The sequence below is a fragment of the Babylonia areolata genome, chromosome 22, assembly GCF_041734735.1.
Source record: "Babylonia areolata isolate BAREFJ2019XMU chromosome 22, ASM4173473v1, whole genome shotgun sequence".
Taxonomy (NCBI): domain Eukaryota; kingdom Metazoa; phylum Mollusca; class Gastropoda; order Neogastropoda; family Buccinidae; genus Babylonia; species Babylonia areolata.
Window position 1 is genome coordinate 12,970,837 of NC_134897.1, and position 26,938 is coordinate 12,997,774.

A 26,938-nucleotide genomic window follows, 5' to 3' on the forward strand; every position below is an offset into this window, starting at 1 on the left:
AAACTGAACTTGTCTCTTAATTGCAGCATTGTCCTTATCATCTTAATCCTCAACCATCATCATAGAAACATGGAGACATTGCTCCAGATTCATGGTGACCTCAGCTTGGAGTTGGTCCCCACGTCCATGACTGGTGGGTTGATGTGAAGGTCTTTCATGGAGAATGCTGTTCGTGTAAGACATGGTGGCCATCTCCACATGCGGGAGGTGCTCACTCAGTCTGACACAGCACACCCTGGAACACCGCAAAGCACCACACTACAGGACACATGATGGATGTTCTGTCTTGTGCGTGCTGCACTGAATAACAGCTAGCACACTGTAGAGCACCACAGAGTGCCACACCACAGCACACATGATGGATGTTTTGTCGTGTGCACACCCTAGAACACCACAAAGCGCCACACTACAGCACACATGATGGATGTTTTGTCGTGTGCACACCCTAGAACACCACAAAGCGCCACACTACAGGACACATGATGGATGTTCTGTCTTGTGCACACCCTAGAACACCATAAAACACCACACTACAGGACACATGATGGATGTTTTGTCTTGTGCACACCCTAGAACACCATAAAACACCACACTACAGGACACATGATGGATGTTTTGTCTTGTGCACACCCTAGAACACCATAAAACACCACACTACAGGACACATGATGGATGTTTTGTCGTGTGCACACCCTAGAACACCACAAAGCGCCACACTACAGGACACATGATGGATGTTCTGTCTTGTGCACACCCTAGAACACCATAAAACACCACACTACAGGACACATGATGGATGTTTTGTCGTGTGCACACCCTAGAACACCATAAAACACCACACTACAGGACACATGATGGATGTTTTGTCGTGTGCACACCCTAGAACACCATAAAACACCACACTACAGGACACATGATGGATGTTTTGTCTTGTGCACACCCTAGAACACCACAAAACACCACACTACAGGACACATGATGGATGTTTTGTCTTGTGCACACCCTAGAACACCACAAAACACCACACTACAGGACACATGATGGATGTTTTGTCTTGTGCACACCCTAGAACACCATAAAACACCACACTACAGGACACATGATGGATGTTTTGTCTTGTGCACACCCTAGAACACCACAAAACACCACACTACAGGACACATGATGGATGTTTTGTCTTGTGCACACCCTAGAACACCATAAAACACCACACTACAGGACACATGATGGATGTTTTGTCTTGTGCACACCCTAGAACACCACAAAACACCACACTACAGGACACATGATGGATGTTTTGTCTTGTGCACACCCTAGAACACCACAAAACACCACACTACAGGACACATGATGGATGTTTCTGTCTTGTGCACACCCTAGAACACCACAAAACACCACACTACAGGACACATGATGGATGTTTTGTCTTGTGCACACCCTAGAACACCACAAAACACCACACTACAGGACACATGATGGATGTTTTGTCTTGTGCACACCCTAGAACACCACAAAACACCACACTACAGGACACATGATGGATGTTTTGTCTTGTGCACACCCTAGAACACCACAAAACACCACACTACAGGACACATGATGGATGTTTTGTCTTGTGCACACCCTAGAACACCACAAAACACCACACTACAGGACACATGATGGATGTTTTGTCTTGTGCACACCCTAGAACACCACAAAACACCACACTACAGGACACATGATGGATGTTTTGTCTTGTGCACACCCTAGAACACCACAAAACACCACACTACAGGACACATGATGGATGTTTTGTCTTGTGCACACCCTAGAACACCACAAAACACCACACTACAGGACACATGATGGATGTTTTGTCTTGTGCACACCCTAGAACACCACAAAACACCACACTACAGGACACATGATGGATGTTTTGTCTTGTGCACACCCTAGAACACCACAAAACACCACACTACAGGACACATGATGGATGTTTTGTCTTGTGCACACCCTAGAACACCACAAAACACCACACTACAGGACACATGATGGATGTTTTGTCTTGTGCACACCCTAGAACACCACAAAACACCACACTACAGGACACATGATGGATGTTTTGTCTTGTGCACACCCTAGAACACCACAAAACACCACACTACAGGACACATGATGGATGTTTTGTCTTGTGCACACCCTAGAACACCACAAAACACCACACTACAGGACACATGATGGATGTTTTGTCTTGTGCACACCCTAGAACACCACAAAACACCACACTACAGGACACATGATGGATGTTTTGTCTTGTGCACACCCTAGAACACCACAAAACACCACACTACAGGACACATGATGGATGTTTTGTCTTGTGCACACCCTAGAACACCACAAAACACCACACTACAGGACACATGATGGATGTTTTGTCTTGTGCACACCCTAGAACACCACAAAACACCACACTACAGGACACATGATGGATGTTTTGTCTTGTGCACACCCTAGAACACCACAAAACACCACACTACAGGACACATGATGGATGTTCTGTCTTGTGCACACCCTAGAACACCACAAAACACCACACTACAGGACACATGACCCATGCTTTGTGCAGACCTGCGGGTGGACCTGGAGGACTTCACAGGAGCGCTGACCGTCAGTCGCTATGGGTTCCACGGCGCTGTGTGCGGTGACAGTTTCTCCCACTCGGAGGCCAAGGTGGCCTGCCGGGAGAAGGGCTACACCAACGGGTTTGCGGTCAAGGCCTACAGGAGCACCAGGCTTCCCTTCGTGCTCAGCATGCTGAGCTGCCGGGGAATTGAGGACCGGCTCGACCAGTGTGACCGCAGCAGTCTGGTCTCCTCCAATTCTGACTGCCAGAACAACACTGTCGCTCACCTGCTGTGCACCATGAGTGCAGGTCAGCTTGGCTGGGTCTCTTTCTTCAAGAGAGAGAGAGAGTTGGATGGCTTGATTATCCATACTGTGTATTTGTAAAGCTGCTTGCATCAGTAGTACATAATATGTACATGTGTGGCTTGTATGTGGAAAAAAAATTCTACTGAATGATATCTGCTTTAATGTTTTATGAAGTTGCCACTTTGATTTTCATCACACTTAGAAAGCTGCTTTGATTTTCATCACACTTAGAAACGAAGCAGATCATCATCTCAAATGTACCTGAAGCTTTCCCTGTGTCCTGTAAAACTGGTGAGTCACAGAAGGTTTTATGTTTCATGATGATCAGTGTCATTTTCAGAGGTACTTTTGATGGTGTAAAAAAAAGATCAGGACTAAGCTCAAACATGAATGCCCACAAACACATTAACACACACATACGCACCCCTACCCCCACCCCCATACATACACACACACACTCAACACTCTCTCTCTATCAGTCATCTATTCAATCACATACACACACCACACACAGGTCTAGGCCAAGAAGTGAACTGGCCCTTCAAAAGAACAATAACTCAAACACATGAGATTCCTTAATTTTGTTACAGTTGAAACATTCACTGTGATACGATAAATGCCCCATAAGACTAAACCAGCTGGTTAGCCTGTGTGAAAATCAGTGACTCAGACAGACATAACTGAAATTTAGATGTAACCACAGCAGGACAAGTTGTGTGTAGTGTGTATAGAACACATTTGTGGTGTTAAGAATTTCTGTAGCAGTGTTACAGAGAGTGTTTGTTTTTGTGTTGTTGGTGTGTTTGTTCTGCATGAAATAAATGAAAGGAGAGAGCACAGCTCACGGATATGCTGACACAAAGATTTCGTGCTGTATAAACATGATGATGATGATCTTTCACCTCAGGACCTATCCAGTACCGCCTGAATCCTGAGGGTGGATTTACTGGGCGCGCTGAGGTGAAAATAGACAGTGACTGGAAACGAGTGGATGGCTATGGCTTCTACACCTCTGAGGCTCACGTTTTCTGCAGAAGTGCTGGCTTTTACACAGGAAGGAAATCATACTCCAGGTGAGAATGAGATCTGTTCTTTTGTTTGTTGTTTGTGGGAGGTGTGTTCTTGCATGTGTGTGTGTGTACAAATGCACTTGTATACCTACAAGTATGTGTGCATGTGCATACACTGATGCCTTCACACAAAGAGGCACAAGTACAGGCAGACACTGCCTTGCTTCTAGCATGTGACTGAACTTCAGGGTATCCCCACTGGGCAACACAACCTTTCTTTCATCTGTTTGGTGGGCTGACAGGGCATGTGCAGGAGTTGATGACCCAGTTCAGTGCAGTGTCATAGGGGCAGGGTCTGTTCATGATCCCCTGGCCACTGTCCACTCAGTGATCACAAAGACCACAAAGCTCCATGCTGGGCCAGAGAGAATTCACAGCAATATTGATCGTTTCATTTCCTGTTTGTTTTTCAAAATGTGTGCAAATAGGGTTGATGGAACTGTCTTGCTTGGTAAATATTTATAAACAAAACTTAGTAGGAAAGTTTCTCTTTCTGTACCTTTGACTCACTTTGTACATTTTTCAGTACCCATCTGTCTTCATCTGCTTTTATTTTGTATTGCATTGTTTAGTTTTTCATCATGTTATTTATGTATCCTATACAAAGCAGTATTCTGATGGAGGTTTCCTGTTCATTCCAACTCCCTGTTTGACTTTCCCCAGTATATACGGCCTGGTAAACTACCCGTTTGCTGTGGGCCGCATTAACTGCCAGGGAACGGAAGAGTCACTGCTGGAATGCGATGGTAACTGGGGCTTGGAGCTGAGCACCACCACCCACTTCACCAGGAACGTCTACGTCACCTGTAGTCAGTCAGGTCAGTCAGTCTGTGGACATGTCCCACTGTGCTGGTTTACTGCCAGCAGGTGCCGTGCTGTTTCATTCATTTGTGTTCATCAGTTATCCAGAAATATGTGCAGTTTCTCAGGTTCTATCACAGGAATCTTCACTGTTGGAGAGTTTGAGTGCCTGTGATGCCAAAAAACCTGATTGTGGGAAGTCAGATTGCGATTCATGTGCCTGCTTGTGAGGCCGTGGGGAAACAGCTTCTCTGCTGTGTCACAATGTAATGCTCTGGTGAGTGTGGAAGAGTGCAGACTGGAATGGTGGAAATGTGACAGTGACAATTTTTTTTGGTGCTGTAGATACCTTGTTTTGATCATCTCTGCTTTTTCCATGTCTTCCGCCAGTCTGATTTGTCTGCAGAGCAGTCCAGTTAAATGTATGTGTCAGTGTTTCAATAATTCTTTTTTTTTTCTTTTTTTTTTACCTTTTAAAAAAAATTGTTATAATTCTGTTGTACTTTTTGTTGACATCTTGAGTTTTTGAAAGTGAAAACAAAAAATTAGATATCAAAGTTAAGTGCTGACGATATGTTGGTGAAGGATGCATTATTTGTTTAAGGTGGTTATGATTTTATTAGTTTTATTTTATTTTGATTGATATTATTTTGATATTTATTCCTTTTCTGTATGGAGATTGGGAAGAGTGTAGGGGCTAAGAAAGGAATAAGGCGAACATCATTATTTCTTAGGATCTTGCAGTAAGAAGGATAAGAAAACAAAAAACAAACAAAGAACATTCAGCAATGAAGAAGGCATGTGAAACACAAAAAAACAAGAAAAAAAACAAACTTGGGTGCTCCATGACCTGCATGCAACTGAGGCCACAAAAAAAGAAAAAAAAAAAGAAATCAGCAGTGTAGTATTTGTGCATGTATTTGTGTAATTGTCATTGTGTGTCTGTGCGTATGCATTGATCTGTGCCTAAGTATGCTTGTGTACATTTGCTTGTTTTATGTGCTTATGTGTAAATGATTATCTGCTTGTTTATTTGCAGTGGGTTTTGAGGGTTTTCTAATGCTTTGAAGTAGGTCTTGACCTGTTCTAACTTGTTTCTGGCCTGCACTGAAGGAAGGCCAAGCAGGTATCGCATGGTTTCTGTGGGCGTGTCTTTTGTTGTTCCAAGGATCAGCCTCATAGCTTCATTTTGTACTCTTTCTAATTTTAGGAGGTTGCTTTGAGACGGTGTTGTTAGCCCAAGTCCGTAGTCGATCACACTGAGGACGAGTGATTGGTATAGCAGGAAGAGGTGGCGTTGTTCAATTCCTTTGGTTGCCATTGCTTTTAAGACTGAAAGGCCCAGTCAAAGAACTGGGATGTCTAGGACGAGGAAGATCGTTGATGGGACAAGCAGAAGACACAATCGAGCTAGTATGCCGACTACAAGACCTGAAAGAAACAAAAGAATGGGAGAAAAACCCCAAAAACCTCAACCATCTATTCAACACAGTCATTTCACCCACTCTAGGAAGACATTGTCGGGAATGGCCAGAGGGCAAAACTGATGCGGAAGTGAAGCTACTCATAGAAGAAAACAGTAAAGAAGAGGACATCATCATATACACAGATGGCTCAGTCACCAAAGACCAGTCTGGTTGGGGATTCACTGCGAAACAAAATGGAAAAACAATTTGGGAAGAGAATGCTGCCTACAAAGTCACAACCTCCAGCCTAACGATGGAAGTTGAAGCTGCGACACATGCCCTCCAGTGGCTATCATCCATCCATACGCCCGGAAACCAACATGCCATGATTCTAACCGACTCAATGAACCTCATACAGAAAATTGAAAACGGAATGGGAAGCCCAGAGTGGCATAAGGCAATGCGCAACTTTCAGATTAAAAAACTCACATGGTCATACTGCCCGGGACATGCAGGTGTTAAGGGAAATGAGCGAGCTGACAGACTTGCTGGTAACGCAACACCGACGAGCGGCCTACATCTAGGAAAATCGGAAATCCTCAGGAAAATCAAAGAATACCAAAAAGAACAGGTACAAGGCCATCACACCATCGATCGCCTCAAAGAAATAAAAGCAGAGAGAGGGAGCGGCTGCAAGTCTAACATGAAAGGTAGAGCACGATGCTTTGCAAATCAAACAAATATCGGCATCATTTCCAAACCAGCATTGCGCAAATTTCTTCAAAACGGAACAGTCTCTGTGGGCCTTTCCAAATACAATAGACTGAGCAACACACTAGACGCCACGTTCTTGGCATCAGAGATCTTTTCCCATCCCTCTTGCGGCCAGTCAGTGGCAGCCTCTGTGCGTGTGTGTATGTGTGCGTTTGTGTGGATGTGTGGGTCTGTGCTTTTGAGTGCGTTTTTGAATGCGCGAGAGTGTTAAGTGTACACAAGTGTCAGGAGAGATCTGTGTACGTGTGTGTGTGTGTGTGTGTGTGAGGGGAGGTGGGAGTGCGGGGGGAGGTGGGGTAGAGGGTGAGGTATGTGAGTGTATGCATGCCTACACTGTGGGAGCAACAGGATATTGGAACATATATATATATATCTTTGTATATATGTGTGTGGGGTTGGGGGTGGGAGATATGGGCGTATGTGTGTGTGCTTGTACAAGTAAGTGTTCATCTCTATGAGTGTGTGTTTGTGTGTGTGTGTGTTTGTGTGTGTGTGTGCCGTGGAAGCTGCGATACGTAGACAAGAAATGAGTGTGTGGAGGAGGGGGGTAGAGGAGGTGCAAGGTAATGTGTGTGTGTGTGTGTGTGTGTGTGTGTTGGAGCTCATGTACGTTTATATGTATTTGACTGTGCTTTCATATCTGTGAAACTGCATGTTTGGTGCATTTCTGTTATGCATGTGTGGGTGTATGTGTGAATGTGTGTCTTCATGTTTTACATTTATTCGCTTATTTATCATCATTGTCTTTTTTTTCTTTTTTTTTTTCTTTTTTAATTATTATCATTTTATTAGTATTACTATTATTATTATTACTACCTTTTTCTATATTATAATTATTATTCATTTATTTATTTATTTATTTATGTAAGCTTATCTATTATTTATTCCCCCGTTTTTGGGGGGGGGGGTTTGTTGTTGTTTTTTTGTTTTGTTTTTTTCTCAAGGCCTGACTAAGCGCGTTGGGTAACGCTGCTGGTCAGGCATCTGCTTGGCAGATGTGGTGTAGCGTATATGGTTTGTCCGAACGCAGTGACGCCTCCTTGAGCTACTGAAACTGAAACTGAAACTGCTTGTTTATTTGTGTGCATGAGCATGGTTCAGGATGCCAGTGTGTCATATGTATGTGCATGCTGTGTATGTGTGTGTGTGTGTGGATGGACATGGGGGAGGATGGTGTAAGTGTGTGTACATGTCATATTCTTTTATCTTTTTTGTGTATGTGTGTGTGTGTACCTGTGTGTAAAGGGGGCACCATGGCAGAGTCAGGTGTTGGCCCTCTGATCCAGTGTTCACCAGTGATCAGGGTGCGAGACCTCCTGTTTCAGCATGGTGCTGTGTCCTAGGGAAAGGCACTTGACTCCCATTTTCCTCACCCCACCCAGGTGTGAACGGGTATCTGACTTGGGTCGGGGAAGATTAAAACAGCGTAAAGAGAGGATAGGGCCCCACCTTTCTGTGCTGTGCTCTGTTCACAGTGGATTTGAGTTCACTGCCCCTCAGACCATAAAAGGCTATGGGAAATTTTAACCTTTTTTGACTCACTTGGTTTTTTTTTTTTTTTAACCAGTATATAATGTCCTGTGTGTGCAATATCTATGTGTGTGTGAACTTGTGTGTGCAGTAAGACTGATAAGAGGGACCACCAATGCCAATGGAATGCTGCAGTTCTATAGGACTAACGGATGGGGTCCCGTGTGTGGGAAAGACTTTGACGATAAAGCTGCCAGTAAGTGTTTCACCTTGTCTTGATTTTGTTGGTAGGTTCACTTTATTTACCCTTTCAGAATTAGGTTTACCCTTACCCTTTGACAGTAAGGCTGCCAGAAAGTATTTCACATTGTGTTGATTTGATTGATAGGCTCACTTTATTTACCCATTAAGAATTATTAGGCTTACCCTTACCCTTTGCCAGTAAGGCTGCCAGTAAGAATTGCTACTTTTGTTCAGTGCTTGGTTGGTTGATTTTATTTACTCATCTGGCTGTTTATTTCTGTTGGCAAATCTTTTTTCTTGCTGAATTGAAAATCTGCAGTGAAGATGAAATACAGAGTTCCCTACAGCTGTGTTGAAAATGTGGGGGACTATGGTGCATGGGTCACTGAAGGGTCTTCCTGTGTGGTGCCCAGTCAGTACTGTGACAGGACCCAGAAAGTGCAGGCCTCAGACCTTTAGGTGCTGGATTGTACTGTGGGTCCTTTTGTGTCTTACTGTGCACTGGTCCATAAGTCATGGCCGCATTTTCCCTCCTTTCCTCCTTTAAAGAACTGTATTCCATGTAGTTGGTTGGTTGGTTGGTTGGTCAGTGGGTGGATGGATTGGGTAGGGGGTAGAATGGTTGGTTGGTCAGTAGGTGGATGGATTGGCTAGGGGATTTAATGGATGGATGGTTGGTTGGTCAGTAGGTGGATGGATTGGCTGGGGGATTTAATGGATGGATGGTTGGTTGGTCAGTGGGTGGGTGGATTGGCTAGGGGATTTAATGGATGGATGGTTGGTTGGTCAGTGGGTGGATGGATTGGCTAGGGGATTTAATGGATGGATGGTTGGTCAGTGGGTGGATGGATTGGCTAGGGGATTTAATGGATGGATGGTTGGTTGGTTGGTCAGTGGGTGGGTGGATTGGCTAGGGGATTTAATGGATGGATGGTTGGTTGGTCAGTGGGTGGATGGATTGGCTAGGGGATTTAATGGATGGATGGTTGGTTGGTCAGTGGGTGGATGGATTGGCTGGGGGATTTAATGGATGGATGGTTGGTCAGTGGGTGGATGGATTGGCTAGGGGATTTAATGGATGGATGGTTGGTTGGTCAGTGGGTGGATGGATTGGCTGGGGGATTTAATGGATGGATGGTTGGTCAGTGGGTGGATGGATTGGCTAGGGGATTTAATGGATGGATGGTTGGTTGGTCAGTGGGTGGATGGATTGGCTGGGGGATTTAATGGATGGATGGTTGGTTGGTCTGTGGGTGGGTGGATTGGCTAGGGGATTGAATGGATGGATGGTTGGTTCTGTGGGTGGGTGAACTGGCTGGGGGATTTAATGGATGGATGGTTGTTTGGTCAGTGGTGGATGGGTTGGCTGGGGATTTAATGGTTGGTTGGTCAGTGGGTGGATGGATTGGCTGGGGGATTTAATGGATGGATGGTTGTTTGGTCAGTGGGTGGGTGGATTGGCTGGGGATTGAATGTTTGGTTGGTCAGTGGGTGGATGGATTGGCTAGGGGATTGAATGGTTGGTTGGTCAGTGGGTGGATGGATTGGCTGGGGGATTTAATGGATGGATGGTTGTTTGGTCAGTGGTGAATGGATTGGCTAGGGGATTTAATGGATGGATGGTTGTTTGGTCAGTGGTGGATGGATTGGCTAGGGGATTTAATGGATGAATGGTTGGATGGTCAGTGGTGGATGGATTGGCTAGGGGATTTAATGGATGAATGGTTGGTTGGTCAGTGGTGGGTGGATTGGCTAGGGGATTTAATGGATGAATGGTTGGATGGTCAGTGGTGGATGGATTGGCTAGGGGATTTAATGGATGAATGGTTGGTTGGTCAGTGGTGGGTGGATTGGCTAGGGGATTTAATGGATGAATGGTTGCATGGTCAGTGGTGGATGGATTGGCTAGGGGATTTAATGGATGAATGGTTGGTTGGTCAGTGGTGGGTGGATTGGCTGGGGATTTAATGGATGAATGGTTGGATGGTCAGTGGGTGGGTCTGTTGGCTAGGGCATTTAATGGATGGATGGTTGATGAATGAATGGACGATTGGTTGGTCAGTGGGTGGATGGGCTGGTTGAATGGTTAGCTGAATGGATCAGTGGGTGGCTGATTGGTTTGGTCAGAGGGTTGATAGATTGGTTGAAACAGGTTAGTTGGTTGAATGGATAGCTGGTTCCTTGGTGAGTGGGTGGATGATTTGGCTGGTTGGCAGGTTGCTTGGATTGAAGGTATTTCCTATTTTGACAAAGTGTCTTCGTTTCCCTCATGCCTCCATTTACTTCTGTCCCTGATTACAAATCACCAATTTTTTCAGGATTGTAATCTGCATTATTTTCATGACCCTGTGACTTCCTCTTGCTCAGCGGTGGTGTGTCGGGAACTGGGCTTCAGTCACGGACTGACCTACTCCTGCTGTGCTCCTCACGGATACTCCTACGGCAGGTTTGTCATGGGCAATGTCCACTGCAATGGTACTGAGAGCCTCCTGAGACAGTGTTCATCGTCCACATCTAACATTGATTGTGAGAGATACGAGTATGCTTCAGTCGCTTGCTACAACACGAATGACACTAAAGGTGAGTGGGTGGTGGTAGTTGAGTGCTGCCTGTGTGTGTGTGTGTGTGTGTGTGTGTGTTTTGAATGGGGAAAGGGTTAATATAAGATGTTTCATGTATTTGTCTGTGTGTTTGTGTGCATTATTTGTTACCACCAGCAGCCCCTGCACCAATACATTTTCATTCCATGGATGTGTGATTTCAGAAAAATATTGAACTCAGTTCATTGTCATGATATGAAGGAAAATGTTTATGGAGATGTGTTTGTAATCTTTTTATTAAAAAAAAAAAGGATTGTGTGGAAGAAGATCAATGGAGCTGGCATGGGGATATAGTGTTTCATTGATAAGTGAGCAGAATTTTATCTGGTGTATTCCGCTGAAAATGGACAGAGCCAAACTTCTGTTTTAAGTAACTCTCAGTATATGTATTTGTAATAACAAGTTTTGATGTTTTTTACTTGTCTTTTTGTCTTCAGGCATACTGTTGCATGTGTATGCAGGGAAAATTGTGATCACAATATCAATTTGCAGACTACAACATATCCTTTGCTGGAAGAGAGGACTACACGGGTGCTATAGCACTAACCTACCTGGGTACAAAGGGTCGAATCTGCAGTGACTTCTGGGATGATGTTGACGCGGGCGTGGCTTGCCGCGAGTTGGGATTTGCTAATGGTGAGGCCTACAACCACTACCGCAGCAACTGGTACTACTATGACTATTCGGGACCCTTTTGGGCTTCAGAGTTCAACTGCACGTAAGTTTTGAATCTTATGATACATGATGTTTGTTTAGGGCATGTAGGGTTGCAGGGAGGGAGGGGTAGGACTGGTGTGTGCCAGACCAGCCCGTTGAAATGGTTAGAGTCAGTGCTGATTTCTTGCCTGAGTTTCTGGAGTTAGATCCCTGTTGCACCCCATTGGTTAAGAGTGGTGATTTTTGTGTTGCACCCGATTGGTTAAGAGTGGTGATTTTTGTGTTGCACCCGATTGGTTAAGAGTGGTGATTTTTGTGATCTCCTGGGTCAGCATATGTGCAGACCTGATAGTGCCTGAACCTCCGTGTGTATATGCAGGCAGAAGATCAGATACACATGTTAAATATCCTGTATTCCATATCATGAAACTAAGAACATACCCAGCATGCGAACCCCCCAAAATGGAGCATGGCTGACTACATGGCAGGGTAAATAAACAGTATGGTTAAACACGTAAAATGTTACATGTCTGTATGTGTGTGATTGAAACCTGATTGAATGACTCAGGAAAGGAATGATAAACATCGAATGGCAACTGTCAGTTGACTCGACCCTGGTAGGCAGCCTGTTGTGCAAATGACTCAGTGTCTGTACAGCGCACTGAGGTTAGGTACTGTATAAGTATCCATATCATCATCTGGGATTCGAACCTGCGTCCTCCCATCCGTCAGTTTGCAACACTAATTATTTCACCACGGCAGTTTGGTTTGTAATTATTGCGTGCATGTGTGTCTGTAAGCAGATGTATATGTACCCCTAAGTGTACATGCATGTCTGTATGCTTTTAGAGATTATCATTAATTGCTACAGGTATGTTCGAGGGCATACACTGCCCCCCTCCCCTCCCCTACCCCACTGCACTCCCCTCCCCCTCCCCCCAAAAAATATATATATATACTCATGTGTCGAGACCCAAATGATTCTGTTCCAGCGGTAATGAAACCCGCCTACAAGATTGTCCCCACACTGGCGTTGGCCATGTCACAGAATGCAGAAACATACACATGGCTGGTGCTCTCTGTTACGACACCTTGGGTAAGTCCATTCAGCCCCATCCACATGTAATATGTGGCTTCTGTTCAAATGTGCGTGTGTGTGTGAGAGAGAGAGAGAGAGAGTGTGTGTGTGTGTGTGTGTGTGTGTGTGTGCGCATGTGTGAATGTGTGCAGTGTGTGCATGTGTGGGTATGCACAAGTTTTTATATTGATATGCACTAGTATGTATCCTAATTTCTACTGTATCTGTGTTTGTGTATGATTTTTGATTTTTGTTCGTACCTTGTTATGTAGTATCTCCCCCCCCCCCCCCCCCCCCCCCCCCCAATATTCCTTGTGACCCCGGTACACTTGGTAATAAAGACATATTCTATTCTATTCTATTCTATTCTGTTCTATTCTATTCTTACAGAATCAGCACAGATGTTTTCATTTTGTTTCCTTTCTTTAATAGATGTTTGTTAGTGTAAGCAGCTGTCTGGAAACCCTACTTGTCATGTGACATATCAGCTCCATAACCAGAAATGGCAAGGGACAAGGAAGCTGTACCTCCCTCCCTCTCAATTACTTTGACTGAATGACTTGCCCCTGGAGAGGTGATTACCCTGTGTGCAGCAGTCATCCCAAATTCTGACATGAGGGGAAGGGTGGGAGAACTGTGGAATGCATTTCCTGAGACCATCACACATACAGACTGTCACCACTTGGATCTCTGTCTCTGTCTTTCCATTAGAGTAGAATAGGCTTGTTTGTTTAAATATCATTTTTGAGGAAAAAAAATCCTTTGAATTGTGAATCATTGAACTTGTCTTTAGCAAACTGCACATGTGTAGCCTTCATGTATGATTGTGATAAACCAGAAATAATGCAATAAGAAATAATGCTGAATGATGCAGTACATTGCAATGAAAAGGAACTTACCACAGTCCAGTATATACCAGTCTTTCACAGAATGGACCTGATAAAACCTGAGCACAATGTAATACAGTGCAGCATGATGTTCCACAGGTCTGGCTTTCAAAATGCAAGGCAACAAGACCAACTCAGGCCGTGTGCTGATCCGTGTGGACGGTGAGTGGGGTACGATCTGCTCATATGCACTGAACAGCCGCTCTGCAAAGGTGTTCTGCCGAAGCCAGGGATTTGTGGATGGCATCCGTAAGTCAGTGAGACACGATACCTCGGTGTCCACTCGCTACAACACAGACCTTTACTGCAGGGGGAACGAGTCGGACCTGAACGACTGTGCCCATGAAGGCTGGTCAGAGTACAGATACTATTGCTCTGACGCTTCAGTCCACTGTTACAAGAATGGTGAGTTTTTAGTGGGTTTACTGACCGCTTGGTTGGTGGTGGTGGTGGTGGGTTTTTGATAGTTTTTTTTGCATCTGGGCCCATTCAACTCTCTCAAGCTCTCCCTCTTGATCTCTCTCTCTCTCTCTTGCTCTCTCTCTCCCTCTTTTGCTCTTTCTCTCCCTCTTTTGCTCAAGCTCTCTCTTTCTCTCTCTCTGTCTGTCTGTTTCTCTCTTTCTCTCTCTCTCTTTCTTTTTTAGTTATGCATCACATAAATGTTAATCCTGTGTTCATATTTGCATTGATTTCAACTTACGCTTGCAGAATTTTCACAAGAGAGGCATCAAGAAACAATTCAAAATATGTACATTTATGTGTACACACACACCACACCACACACACACACACACACACACACACACACACACACACACAAAGGACTAACCCACCATGAATCTGACCCCACAGTGCGTCTCAGTACCTCTGACGACGTGTCGCATGGAGCGGTCAAGGTGTTCCGCAACGACACATGGACCTTCATCAGCGATGACAACTTTGACGACATGACGGCCAGGGAGGTGTGTGAGGAGCTGGGCTATGAGGACGGCCGTGCTGTCTGCTGCTCGGCATACACCGGGGCCAGCAGGTACTTAACACGCTTCATCAGCACACAGCTGTCCATGTACTGCTCTGGGGATGAGGAGTCCCTCGCTGACTGCATCCATACGGGAACCGGCTTCTCTGGCCTCTACCCCACCGTCATTTGCAAGGAGAAGGGCATGACTTTCAATGACACGGGTATGTGGATCTTGTCTGTTTATATCAGATCCCTAAGTCTGCAAGGATGGATGTGCCAGAAACAAGAGATAAGAAACTAGACATTCTCACTCATGGTTCACTTGCTTGTGTTGGTTGATAGGGAGATGGCTTGGACCTGGGGTTGTAGGGGTGCAGCACACAAAAATAAATCCTGTCTATAATGTCCGTTTGAACTAAACAAGATGCAGCTGAAAGTGGTTGTCTGAGCCACCCAGGGTCACATCCCTAAGTCTGCGAGGATGGATGAGCCAGAAACAGAGATCAGAGATTAGACATGCTCACACACATGCACTTGGACATTTAAAACCTTTATTGCAAAGGGTTATGGGCAAAGGTTATGGGCATGACATGAGTCATGAAGGTTTTGCCTCACAAACTCTCTCTGTGCCATATGCCTGTACTTGAACATATGATCTGTATCTGTAACTAATGCTTTGTGTATTTAGTGTGGTGGACTACTTTTTCAGTTGGAGGAGGAGAGGTCAAGGGAAGCAGTATTGGTAATCATCCCTGGGTTATGCCTGATGGTTATCTGTTGTCAGATTACAAGATCGACTTTGATGAGGAGTCTGAGGCGACTGGCACAGGACGTCTGGCAGTGAAGTACCTGGGTATCACAGGACGCATCTGTGCTGTTGACTGGACAGACCTGGATGCCATGGTTTTCTGCAAGGCCAAGGGATACAACTCCGGCTTTGCTTACAGCCATTCAGATGCCCATGAGTACATGGACCATGAAGAGGTTGGTTTCTGGTTGCTGTTGGGGGTATTTAAATGCTTGTTTCATTTGGTTGTGTTAGGTCTTTGAAAAAGAAGCAGTGGGAGTTTGAGTAGAGTTTAATTCATGTGCAGGGCAGTGCAGTGCACAACTATTATGCTGTGCAGTGTATTGAATTGCATGACGTACATTGTAATTGGTGTGTTGTGTTGTGTAACGCTTCTGAGATTTACCAGTTCAGCTCATACACACACACACACACGCACACACACACACATGTATACCTATACTGAAGGACAGAGAGCTGGATGGCTGTTCCTACATTTGGACAGTAACAGGAAGACCGAGGAGTGCAGTGGGTTCTAGTGCAGTGTCATGCAGTGTAGAGAGTGTAGGTACAGTGCATTGTTGTGTGATACAGTGATGTTTGCAACGTAGTGTTGAGTATACTGTATTGCATGAGATAAAGTGCAGCGTCATGTAGTGCAGTGCAGTGAGATATGTTAAACATTCATGGAAACAAACATCCATGTGTAAACGTGCTTGTGAACACAAAGAGGATATTCAGGCCTGTTTGAATACCTACACTCTACAGAATGTTCTCTGTGCCATCATTGTTGGTCATCCCTGTCATCCTGTAGATCACCCTGTCCACCCAGTGCCTTCTTTCTGTTGTCCCAGATCGGCCCCTACCTGTTGAGTAATTTCAACTGTAGCGGCAATGAAAGCAGTCTGCTGGACTGTCCCCACAATGACCGTCTGTCACTGGGCAACTGCACCACCGGGCACTCTGCCGGCGTTGCCTGCTACATGAATAGCCGTAAGTACATTTGGGGTCGATACTATGTGGTAGATTATTTGCTGCGGAGGTCAATAGCTTATTATTCTTTGTGTGAATTTGATTGAATATTTGAATTATAATATTTTTAGCATCAGTATGGAGCCAAAATGAAATATTGATATGTGTGGGCATTGCAGGAAAAATTTAGCTTTTCAGCCATATTGACTTGTATGTGTAAACAACAATGAGTTGGTTTGAACATCTGATCTTGGTAGTCTGTCTGTCTGTTTGTGCTTGGTGAATTAAATGTTGGCATTTTCTCACTCATCGCAAGTTGGGGTTACAGCTAAAACTTTACTGGCCATCCTCATAAGTTGACATAATAAACAGGGTGAGAGATCATGTTCATCACTCGGCCAAACAGTAAACGTTTGACAGAGCTCATGTCTTACACCCAGTTTTTGTCAAACTTGACATAACCTCAAGGACAGCATGATCTCTATTGAAACTGCAGAACAGGGGTCAAAGGTCTCAGTATGGCACATCACTAGAAATAGCTTCCATGTACAAGAGCGATAAGGTTTTGCATCCCGTCTTCATCAGACTTGGTATGTTATCATTATGATCATAGTAGAGAACAGAAACCCTGTCAAGAGTCAAGGTCATGGTACAAGTTGACAACAGTCGACTTGGGACAACAAGAAGCATAATGGAGCTTATTTTTTCATTTACAGTTTTTAAACGGGGCAGAGGCCTAAGTTAAAGATAAAAGCAGTGTGGTTTGAAATGTCCTATTGAAAGATGAGTAGTTTGTTTTTCCCCATTCCAATTGTGTGTTGGATTAAGTGGTTATCACATGTCTTCTTTGTCTTGTTGACATGATTTGTTCCGGTTGCTTGAAAGTGCATGAATGTGTGCACAAAGGTATTTATTTGTGCATGTGTTCTCTCTCCCTCTCTCTTTCCCTCACTATCTGTCTCTGTATGTTTCCGTCATATTTTTAACAGCTTTGATGTGGCGGATACTGAGAATAACAACCTGGAAGCAGATAGCTTTGAAGAACCATTATTTAATGACCCAATATCGAAGAGGGAAATTGTGGTTAGTATTAGGAGTTTGAAAACAAGTAAAAGTGCAGGGCCCGATAAGATAATAGGTGAAATGTTAAAACACTCAAATAAAATAGTGGTAGACTTATTTGTAGCTTTATTCAATGAATTATTTCAAGAGGGAGTCTTTCCATTGGAATGGGCCAAATCTGTTATAGTCCCACTGCACAAAAAGGGAAGTGCTAACAATCCAGACAGTTACAGAGGTTTTGCCCTCACAAGTGACCTTAGTAAAGTATACACGAATATTTTAAATAAACGACTATCGAAGTGAACGGAAAGAAGAAAAAATCATTAAAGAACAGGCAGGATTTAGATCAGAGTACAGCACCATGGATCATATCTTTATGTTATATGCTCTGATCCAAAAATATCTACTCAGAAACACAAAGCTTTATGTAGCTTTTGTAGATTTCTGTAATGCGTTTGATTCTGTCAACAAAAATCTGTTGTGGAAAATACTACACAAAAATGGCACAAATGGCAAACAGTGTATGTCGCTTAAAAGTGTATACAACTCTGTGCTTGCAAGTGTATGTGATAGATATGTGTACTCTGACCTGTTTGAAAGCCCACGTGGAGTTAAACAAGGCTGTTTGTTGAGTTCCCAACTATTTACATTTTGTCATCAGTGAACTTGCTATAGAGGTCACAAAAAAGGGAAGACACGGCATACAGTTAATTCCTGGTGCTGTTGAAGTGTTTTTGTTATTGTTTGCTGATGACGTTATTCTTATATCAGACACTGCTATAGGGCTAGGCTGATAGGTTAGATTTGACAGTAAATCTGGACAAAACGAATGTAATGGCTTTTCGAAAGGGCAGGCATCTTTCAATTTACGAAAAATGGTTCTGTGGAAACTGTGAGGTTACAGTAACAAATTCTTATAGATATTTAGGTCTTCTGTTTATAACTAAGTTGAGTCTTCGAAGTGCATGGATGGGAAGTTGTAGAAGAGGAAAGAAGGGGGTAATGGAGATTATAAGTCTTAAAAAAATTAACTGTATCGATTTCTCTATATTCTGGAAACTATTTGACTCACAAATTGAACCAATTCTAACATATGGTACAGAAATCTGGGGACTTTACGGTAATCAAGAAATGGAAAAAGTTCATTCATTTGCAGTTAAATGCTTCCTTTCGGTGCCTTTGCATTTGTCCAATAAAATGTCATATGGTGAACGCACGGTCCTCTTGTCGAATGTGTGGTGTTTCAGTTGAAGATGAAACTCATTTCCTCTTTATGTGTAAGTATTATGAAGAAATTTGAAAGAAATGCTTAATTTTCAATGGTGAAGACTTAGAGAGCATGAACCTTACCAGTACGCTTTTGATAGTTGATGAAGTAAGAATAAGATCAGTAGCGAAATTTATAGCCCTAGCATGGGATTGTTGGAAAAAGAAATCATCTTCGGAAGCCTTATAGTTATCGAAAAAACACTGTTACCCTGATGCTAGTTCCACAGTTGATAATTCTGAATGACTTTGTAGAAAGTTGGATGGTCAAGCTTTTTTATTATCATTTTTAATCTTAACAGTATGTTGTATTTTTATAATTTTGTTTTTGTTTGTCGTTGATTTTCTTTTTACTCTTAGCAGTGTGTCAATTTCTCTATAAAAATTCTTTTGTTCATACATTGTCCCCCTTGCCAAAGGATAGTATTGTCAATGGCAGTAAAACAATGTCCATCGAGTCCGTCCGTCTCTCTGTATATACATGACATAGCGTGTATATTCAAACTTTTTTTTATTTTTTATTTTTTTTAACAGATGTGAAATATAGGCTTGTTGGCGGCAAAGCCAACAGCGGCCGTGTGGAGATGGCTTTGGACAATGTGTGGGGCACGGTGTGCAATGATGAGTGGGATAACCTGGACGCCGCTGTCTTCTGTCGTAGCCTCAACTTTACCTCCGGTCAGCAGTATCACTTTTCTTTTTTGAATAAAGTTTTGGGTAGATTGTCACACGTGTGCATACCTGTGGACATATCAATACACTGACACACATGTGGATACCTGTAGACATATCAGTAGATTGACACACATGTGCATTCCTGTAGACATATCAGTAGATTGACACACATGTGCATTCCTGTAGACATATCAGTAGATTGACACACATGTGCATTCCTGTAGACATATCAGTAGACTGACACACATGTGCTGTAGACATATCAATAGACTGACACATGTACATACCTGTAGACATTTCAGTAGATTGATACGCATGTGCATACCTGTAGACATATTAGTAGATTGACACACATGTGCATTCCTGTAGACATATCAGTAGACTGACACACATGTGCTGTAGACATATCAATAGACTGACACATGTACATACCTGTAGACATTTCAGTAGATTGATACACATGTGCATACCTGTAGACATATCAGTAGATTGACACACACAGGTGCATAACTGTAGACATATTGGTAGATTGACACACATGCGCTGTAGATGTATCAATAGACTTGACACATGTGCATACCTGTAGACATGTCGGTAGACTGACACACATGTGTATACCTGTAGACATATCAATAGACTGACACACATTTGCATACCTGTAGACATATCGGTAGACTGACACACATGTGTATAACCGTAGACATATCAATAGACTGACACACATGTGCATACCTATAGACATATCGGTAGATTGACATACATGTGTATACCTGTAGACATATCAGTAGATTGACACATATGTGCATACCTATAGACATATCGGTAGATTAACACACATGTGCATACCTATAGACATATCAGATTGACACACATGTGTATACCTGTAGACATATCAGTAGACTGACACACATGTGCTGAAATATCAGTAGATTGACACACATGTGCATACCTGTAGACATATCAGTAGATTGACACACATGTGCTGTAGACATATCAGTAGATTGACACACATGTGCTGTAGACATATCAGTAGATTGACACACATGTGCTGTAGACATATCAGTAGATTGATACACTTGTGCATACCTGTAGACATATCAGTAGACTGACACACATGTGCATACCTGTAGATGTATCAGTAGACTGACACTCATGTGCATACCTGTAAACATATCGGTAGATTGATACACTTGTGCATACCTTTAGACATATCAGTAGACTGACACACATGTGCATACCTGTAGACATACCAGTACATTGACCCACATGTGCATACCTGTAGACATATCAGTACATTGACACACATACACTTACTTGCAGAAAGATTGTAGAAGAACTGTGCAGGAGCTGTAAGTCTTGGTTTGCTGCTTGGTTGATAACATGCATGAATTTCTTGTGTCACTCACATGCCCCTGCTCTCTGTCCTTATATTTATCTATGTCTGCTCTGTCTTTATCTGTATTTATGGTGCATCAGGATCTCCCTCTCTTTCTCTCTCCACTCTCTCTTTTTTCTTCCTGTCTTTGGTCCTTTTGGAGAATGTTAAGTAAGAACAGCAGTTTCCTAGGTCCTGCTGGCAAGAGAATAAAAGCTGAACACCATTTTGTTCATGTCTGCCCACTTCATAGTGAAGCTGGAACCAAATATTTCACTCACTGATGTATTACATGAGATCAGTGACACTGTATTAACCGTGCATATTTGTGCTCTTTGTCAAAGGCAGATAGCAATTAAATGAAGTCTTGTTGTTTTTGTTTTGTTTTTGTTTGTTTTTTCAATGTATGAATGTTTTGATTTATGACATGTCTAAGAAGACAAAACGGTGTCATCATCATTTTTTTCTTTTATCCTTTTTTTTTTTTTATGTACGTTTGATTTTGTATCTTGACCTGTTTCTGTGGGCCAATAATAAAATAATTTTGGTTATATTCTCTCTCCTTCCCTCACTCTCTCTCTGAGTCTCTTTCTCACACACTGACATATCATTCACTGTCTGTCCACCTATCTTTCTCTGTTGATTTCTGCCAATGCCGTGACCCCCTCCCTGTGTGTTCCCCTGTCAAGATGTGTCAATGGTAACTGCCGGACAGGTGTGGCCATCTCCAACGACGACTTTGGGGTTGGCAGTGGCACAATCTGGCTGAAGGACATCCAGTGCACAGGGGAAGAGAGTGCCATCCACCAGTGTCCTCACACTGGTTTCTATGAAGAAATCGACACCAGCAGTAGCTGGTGGTGGGGCCGACGGTTGTGTTCAAGACATGAAAATGATGCTGCCGTGTACTGCTACAAGAACGGTTGGTGCCAGCATGTTTTTTTTGCATCAAAAGTGGTGGCATTTGATCGCAACTTGATTTTCAGTATTTCATCTGAAAATCTATTGTTTTGTTTTAATGCAAGATGCAGTATAATAATATTAATAATGATTGTGATAATGATAGAAATAATGTATATTTGTATAGCACCCTTCTTCTCTAGGAGCTCAGGACGCTTTATATGAAAGAAAAAAGTTGTAAACACATGAACCACTCATAAATTCTCTCTCTCTCTCTCTCTCTCTCTCTCTCTCCTCCCCCATCTCTTCCTCCTCCTCCTCCCTCTCATACCTCATACACACAACTTGAGTTGGCAGGCATGGGTGGTGTTGTAGAAGCCTAGAAGCCAGTAGTGCTCACAGACAGGTTTTGAAAAGATGAGTTTTTAGTGAAGAGCGAAAGGCAGAGTCAGGTGAAAGGGTATGATATGGAAGGTTGTTTCAGAGGAGCAGTAAAGAGCAAAAAGCGTTCACCATAGGTTCTTGCATTAACACAGATAATTTCCAGAAGGTAACAGCCTGAGGATGAGCAGAGAGTTCTTGTGGGAGCCTACGTTTATGCTAGGAACCTGTGCCTTGCCCATTAAGATCCTGTTAAAAGCCTTCAGGGAAGTGGAGGATTCATGCAAGCAGCACAGTTGAATAATACAGGCCAGACTGTACAACTGAAACTCCCATTTTAATGACATACACTTTACAGTACTTTAATGGTGCAGAGCCAGCATGGACCTGATTCCCAATAACATGAGCACAGTACTAGACTGTACAGGACACATATCTGTCTCTGGGTCTGATCTTTGGACAGTAAACAAAACCATATTTATTCTGAGGAAAATCTCAATGTCTGGCCCATATGTTTGCTGAAATTCAGTTTGATTGAAAAAGCTCTCCTCCATTGTTAGTGATGGTGCCAATCAGCACACTGTGTCTGTTGTGGTAGAGGAAAACTATTCATTTCCATCTTTGAAGAACTTAATATGATTTGTTGCTGCAGCAACCCTGAGGTGGAAGGACATGGTGGTCAGTGGAGGACTTCATAAGTGGATCAGTTTTGTTTAGATTATCATTTGATCATAATACTCTTAGTGACAGTATAAACAAAAACTGTACACACTAGTATTTGATATGTTCTTTTTCAATGCCAAATGTAGATCTCACAATAAAAAGAAAATTAGTCCATGAGTATGAAGGGGACCACTCAACACATTGAAATTTTTCACTCTTTCACTGCCAAGTTTCTGTGTGAAAACACTTCCTAGTGCCAAATGTTTTAGACTCCATGCTCTCAGTCACAGACTTAAGTTCATTTCAGAACAACACAGTGGACTTGTTCACTTCAAACTGGGTCAGGAGGCAAAGGTTGGTCATTGTTCTATTAGCGGGAAACTGGCAACAGCTGTCAAGCTTTGTTGCAATGTGAAAAACAGTCCCTTTTAACATGACCCCTGGATGTTGACTAAAGTCACTTATGGCCAGTCGACTAAGGTTGCTTTTGGCAGTGAAAGAGTTGATGCAACAAACACAATAAGACACATTGCCTCAGCAATCTGTGGCGTTCACAGTAATGTGAGTGTGGGTATTTTAATTTCTATGTTCATATTGGGACAGTTCGCCTGACACTTGTTGATGGGGACATGGGAGGGCTGCAAGTGTACCACCGGAAACAGTGGGTGTCTGTGTGTGACGACACTTTCAACGATGCTGCAGCCACCGCCGCCTGCAAAGGTCTCTTCAAGGACTATACACATGGCCTGGCCATTAAGGTATTTTTTTTATTTTTCATTGTGGTACTCCATTTTGTTTTCATATCTTTTTTAAAGCTGTGTCAGAAAACCTTTAAGTAATAAAAGTGGATCTCAGCTTACCCTTCTTCTTAGCCATATTTTGCTTCTCTTATTATTTTTTGTTTGTCTTTTTCTTTTTCCTTTTTATTAATGATAATAATGATATTTTGTTCATTGTCTTTATTACCATTGCCAAGTGCTTCTCCAAGTTGATGACAACTGCACCATGTTGTTCTCTGTGTCCTACAGGGCTCAGCCTTTGATCCCATGAATGTGTCCATGGTCATCAAATCAATCCAGTGCACAGGCAATGAAAGTGACATACTGGAATGTAACATCCAAGACACTGGAAGCTGCGCCAGTGGTCACTACGCTTCCATCGCCTGCAGTACAGAACCTTTCGTTGATGAAGGTGGGTGGCTGATGACCTTAACTGACTCTGTTCATTTGAATCCAGTCTATGTAATGTTGGGGTTGATCCTTTCTGTTGTACATTTTATGTGATGCTTGTGTGTGTCCTCTTCAGTGGACTTATGTCCCCTTCTAGCGTCAGGTCAGGTCATTAGATCTGCTACTGGTAACCTGTAATCCAGTACAACCTGTTCAGGGTCGGGGTGCCGGCGACTAAACCGGCACTCCCACCACTCCCTTCCGGGACTGGTGAGGCGGGTGGCTAGACACCCTTATGGAGATCCATAAAAGGGCGTTGGCTCAGGAGAGCCACCGACGGCCATCTAGCTCCACTGTGCTGTGTGCATGCCACACGCAGTTGGCCCCCGGGGTGTGTCTACCCATGCATGCGAAGTCTGGATCCGGCAGAATCTGCGGAAGAAACCTATCGGTTCAACGGAGAGGAAGGCGGCTACAGCAACGCACTGTGGAGTGCAGAGAGCAAGATGAGACACCGAAAGGATATCTTGGTCATCCACTGCATCCGTGCTCATCCTCCAGTCGTCTCGACTTAGTCTTGCCACTGGAAATTGGTGGACCCGGACGAGAGAGTGAGGTTGACGTTGCGCAACTCCTCTTCACTTTAAACAAACTCATTGCGCAAGTCATCAGTCATCCAAAATTTCTTGGGGACTTCAATGCTAGAGTTGGCTCTGACTACATCTCCTGGGATGGAGTGATTGGAAAGCACGGTGTGGGCCACTGCAACCCAAATGGATTGCTTTTGCTTCAGACCTGTGCAGAGCACGAACTGCTGATAACCAACACAGTTTTCTGCCTCCCTACCCGTAACAGGACGTCATGGATGCACCCTCGCTCAAAGCATTGGCATCTCATCGATTATGTCATCGTCAGGAAAAGGGATAGGCAAGATGTACGCGTAACAAAGACCATGTGCGGCGCCGAGTGTTGGACAGACCATCGCCTTGTAGTCTCGAAGCTGAATATTCGAATCCAGCCCAAGAGACGCCCCCAAGGCCAGAAGGCTCCAAAACGGCTCAACATCGCTAAGCTGAAAAACATCACCATCAAACAGTCCTTTGTGGAGCTGCTGGAAGATCGTCTGGAATCCGCCTCTCTGGACAACCAGAATGTGGAGTCTGACTGGAGGACCCTGCGTGAGCTGATCTATAGTACAGCTTCAGAGACCCTGGGACCCATGTCCAGAAAGCACAAAGACTGGTTTGATGAAAACTGTGATGAAATCAAGCAGCTTCTGGATGAGAAACGTCGTCTGCATCAAGCCTACCTGAGCAACCCAAAGTCCACATCAAAAAAGGATGTGTACGATGCCATCCGCAGGACTGTTCAGCAAAAGTTACGCCAGATGCAGGATAAGTGGCTGAGTGACAAAGCTGATGAGATCCAGGGATATGCTGACAGGCACGATATGGAGAGGTTCTATGATGCCTTAAAAGAAGTCTACGGCCCCACATCCTCAGGATCATCCCCCCTCCTCAGTGCAGATGGGAATACCTTGATCACCGAGAAGGAGAACATTCTCGAACGCTGGGCTGAGCACTTCAACAGTGTCTTAAATCGCCCTTCCTCCATAAATGATGAAGCCATAGACCGTCTCCCACAAGTTCCCATCAACGAAGCACTGGACGATCCGCCAACACCTCTTGAGACCCAGAAAGCAATTCGTCTGCTATCTAGTGGCAAAGCACCTGGCTCAGACTCCATACCAGCAGAGGTCTACAAGGATGGAGGCACTGTGCTGACTGAGAAGCTCCATCAGCTGTACTCACTCATGTGGAAAGAAGAGACGATCCCCCAGGATTTCAAAGATGCATCTATCATTCACTTGTACAAGCGAAAGGGGAACCGGCAAGCCTGTGATAACCATCGGGGCATTTCCTTGCTCTCCATCGCAGGCAAGATACTTGCCAGGATCCTACTAAACCGCCTCACAGCACACCTTGACCAAGGTCATTTGCCTGAGAGCCAATGTGGATTCCGGAAAGAGCGCGGAACCACCGACATGGTGTTTGCTGCAAGGCAGCTGCAAGAGAAATGTCAGGAGCAAAATGCTGATCTGTTCTCCACCTATGTCGACCTCACTAAGGCCTTCGACACCGTGAGTAGAGAGGGACTGTGGAAGATCATGGCCAAGTACGGATGCCCTCGGAAATTTATTTCCTTGGTCAGCCAGTTTCATGAAGGCATGCAGGCTCGAGTCCAGGACAAAGGCGAAACATCTGCTCCTTTTGCTGTCACAAATGGTGTCAAGCAAGGCTGCGTCCTGGCTCCAACGCTGTTCAGCCTCATGTTCTCTGCAATGCTTACTGATGCCTTCAGAGATGGCGATGTTGGAATCGGCCTAAAGTACCGAACAGATGGTAAGTTGTTTAACCTCAGAAGGCTTCAAGCCAAAACGAAGGTCATGACAGACATCATCAGAGACTTTTTGTTTGCTGATGATTGTGCCCTCAACGCTGGATCTGAAGCTGACATGCAACTCAGCGTTGACAAGTTTGCCACTGCCAGCAGGAACTTCGGCCTTACCATCAGCACGAGGAAAACTGAAGTTCTCCATCAGCCAGCCCCAGGGAAACCCTACGTTGAGCCCAACATCACAGTCAACGGTCAGAGACTCAGTGCGGTGGAGCGGTTCACATACCTTGGCAGCACACTGTCACGAAATGCGACCATCGACGATGAAGTGAACGTCAGGATTGCAAGAGCAAGCGCAACTTTTGGTAGACTCAGTGCAAATGTCTGGAACAGAAGAGGCATTAGTCTTGAGACCAAGCTAAAGGTCTACA

The 26,938-nt window shown here is 43.9% G+C and overlaps 1 protein-coding gene across 1 annotated transcript in view; it reads left to right on the forward strand.

Moving 5' to 3' along the window:
• The window catches only part of LOC143297194 (uncharacterized), a 124,174-nt gene that overhangs the window by 85,173 nt on the left and 12,063 nt on the right, over positions 1-26,938 (forward strand). Inside the window, exons 26-40 of the mRNA XM_076609398.1 lie at positions 2,609-2,914; positions 3,821-3,986; positions 4,647-4,801; positions 8,586-8,690; positions 11,045-11,257; positions 11,770-11,995; positions 12,927-13,030; positions 13,999-14,304; positions 14,752-15,081; positions 15,645-15,844; positions 16,502-16,640; positions 19,482-19,625; positions 21,713-21,919; positions 23,545-23,699; positions 23,970-24,132. Of these exons, the coding sequence (XP_076465513.1) occupies positions 2,609-2,914; positions 3,821-3,986; positions 4,647-4,801; positions 8,586-8,690; positions 11,045-11,257; positions 11,770-11,995; positions 12,927-13,030; positions 13,999-14,304; positions 14,752-15,081; positions 15,645-15,844; positions 16,502-16,640; positions 19,482-19,625; positions 21,713-21,919; positions 23,545-23,699; positions 23,970-24,132 (2,919 nt within the window). The remainder of the gene's footprint in view (positions 1-2,608; positions 2,915-3,820; positions 3,987-4,646; positions 4,802-8,585; positions 8,691-11,044; positions 11,258-11,769; positions 11,996-12,926; positions 13,031-13,998; positions 14,305-14,751; positions 15,082-15,644; positions 15,845-16,501; positions 16,641-19,481; positions 19,626-21,712; positions 21,920-23,544; positions 23,700-23,969; positions 24,133-26,938) is intronic.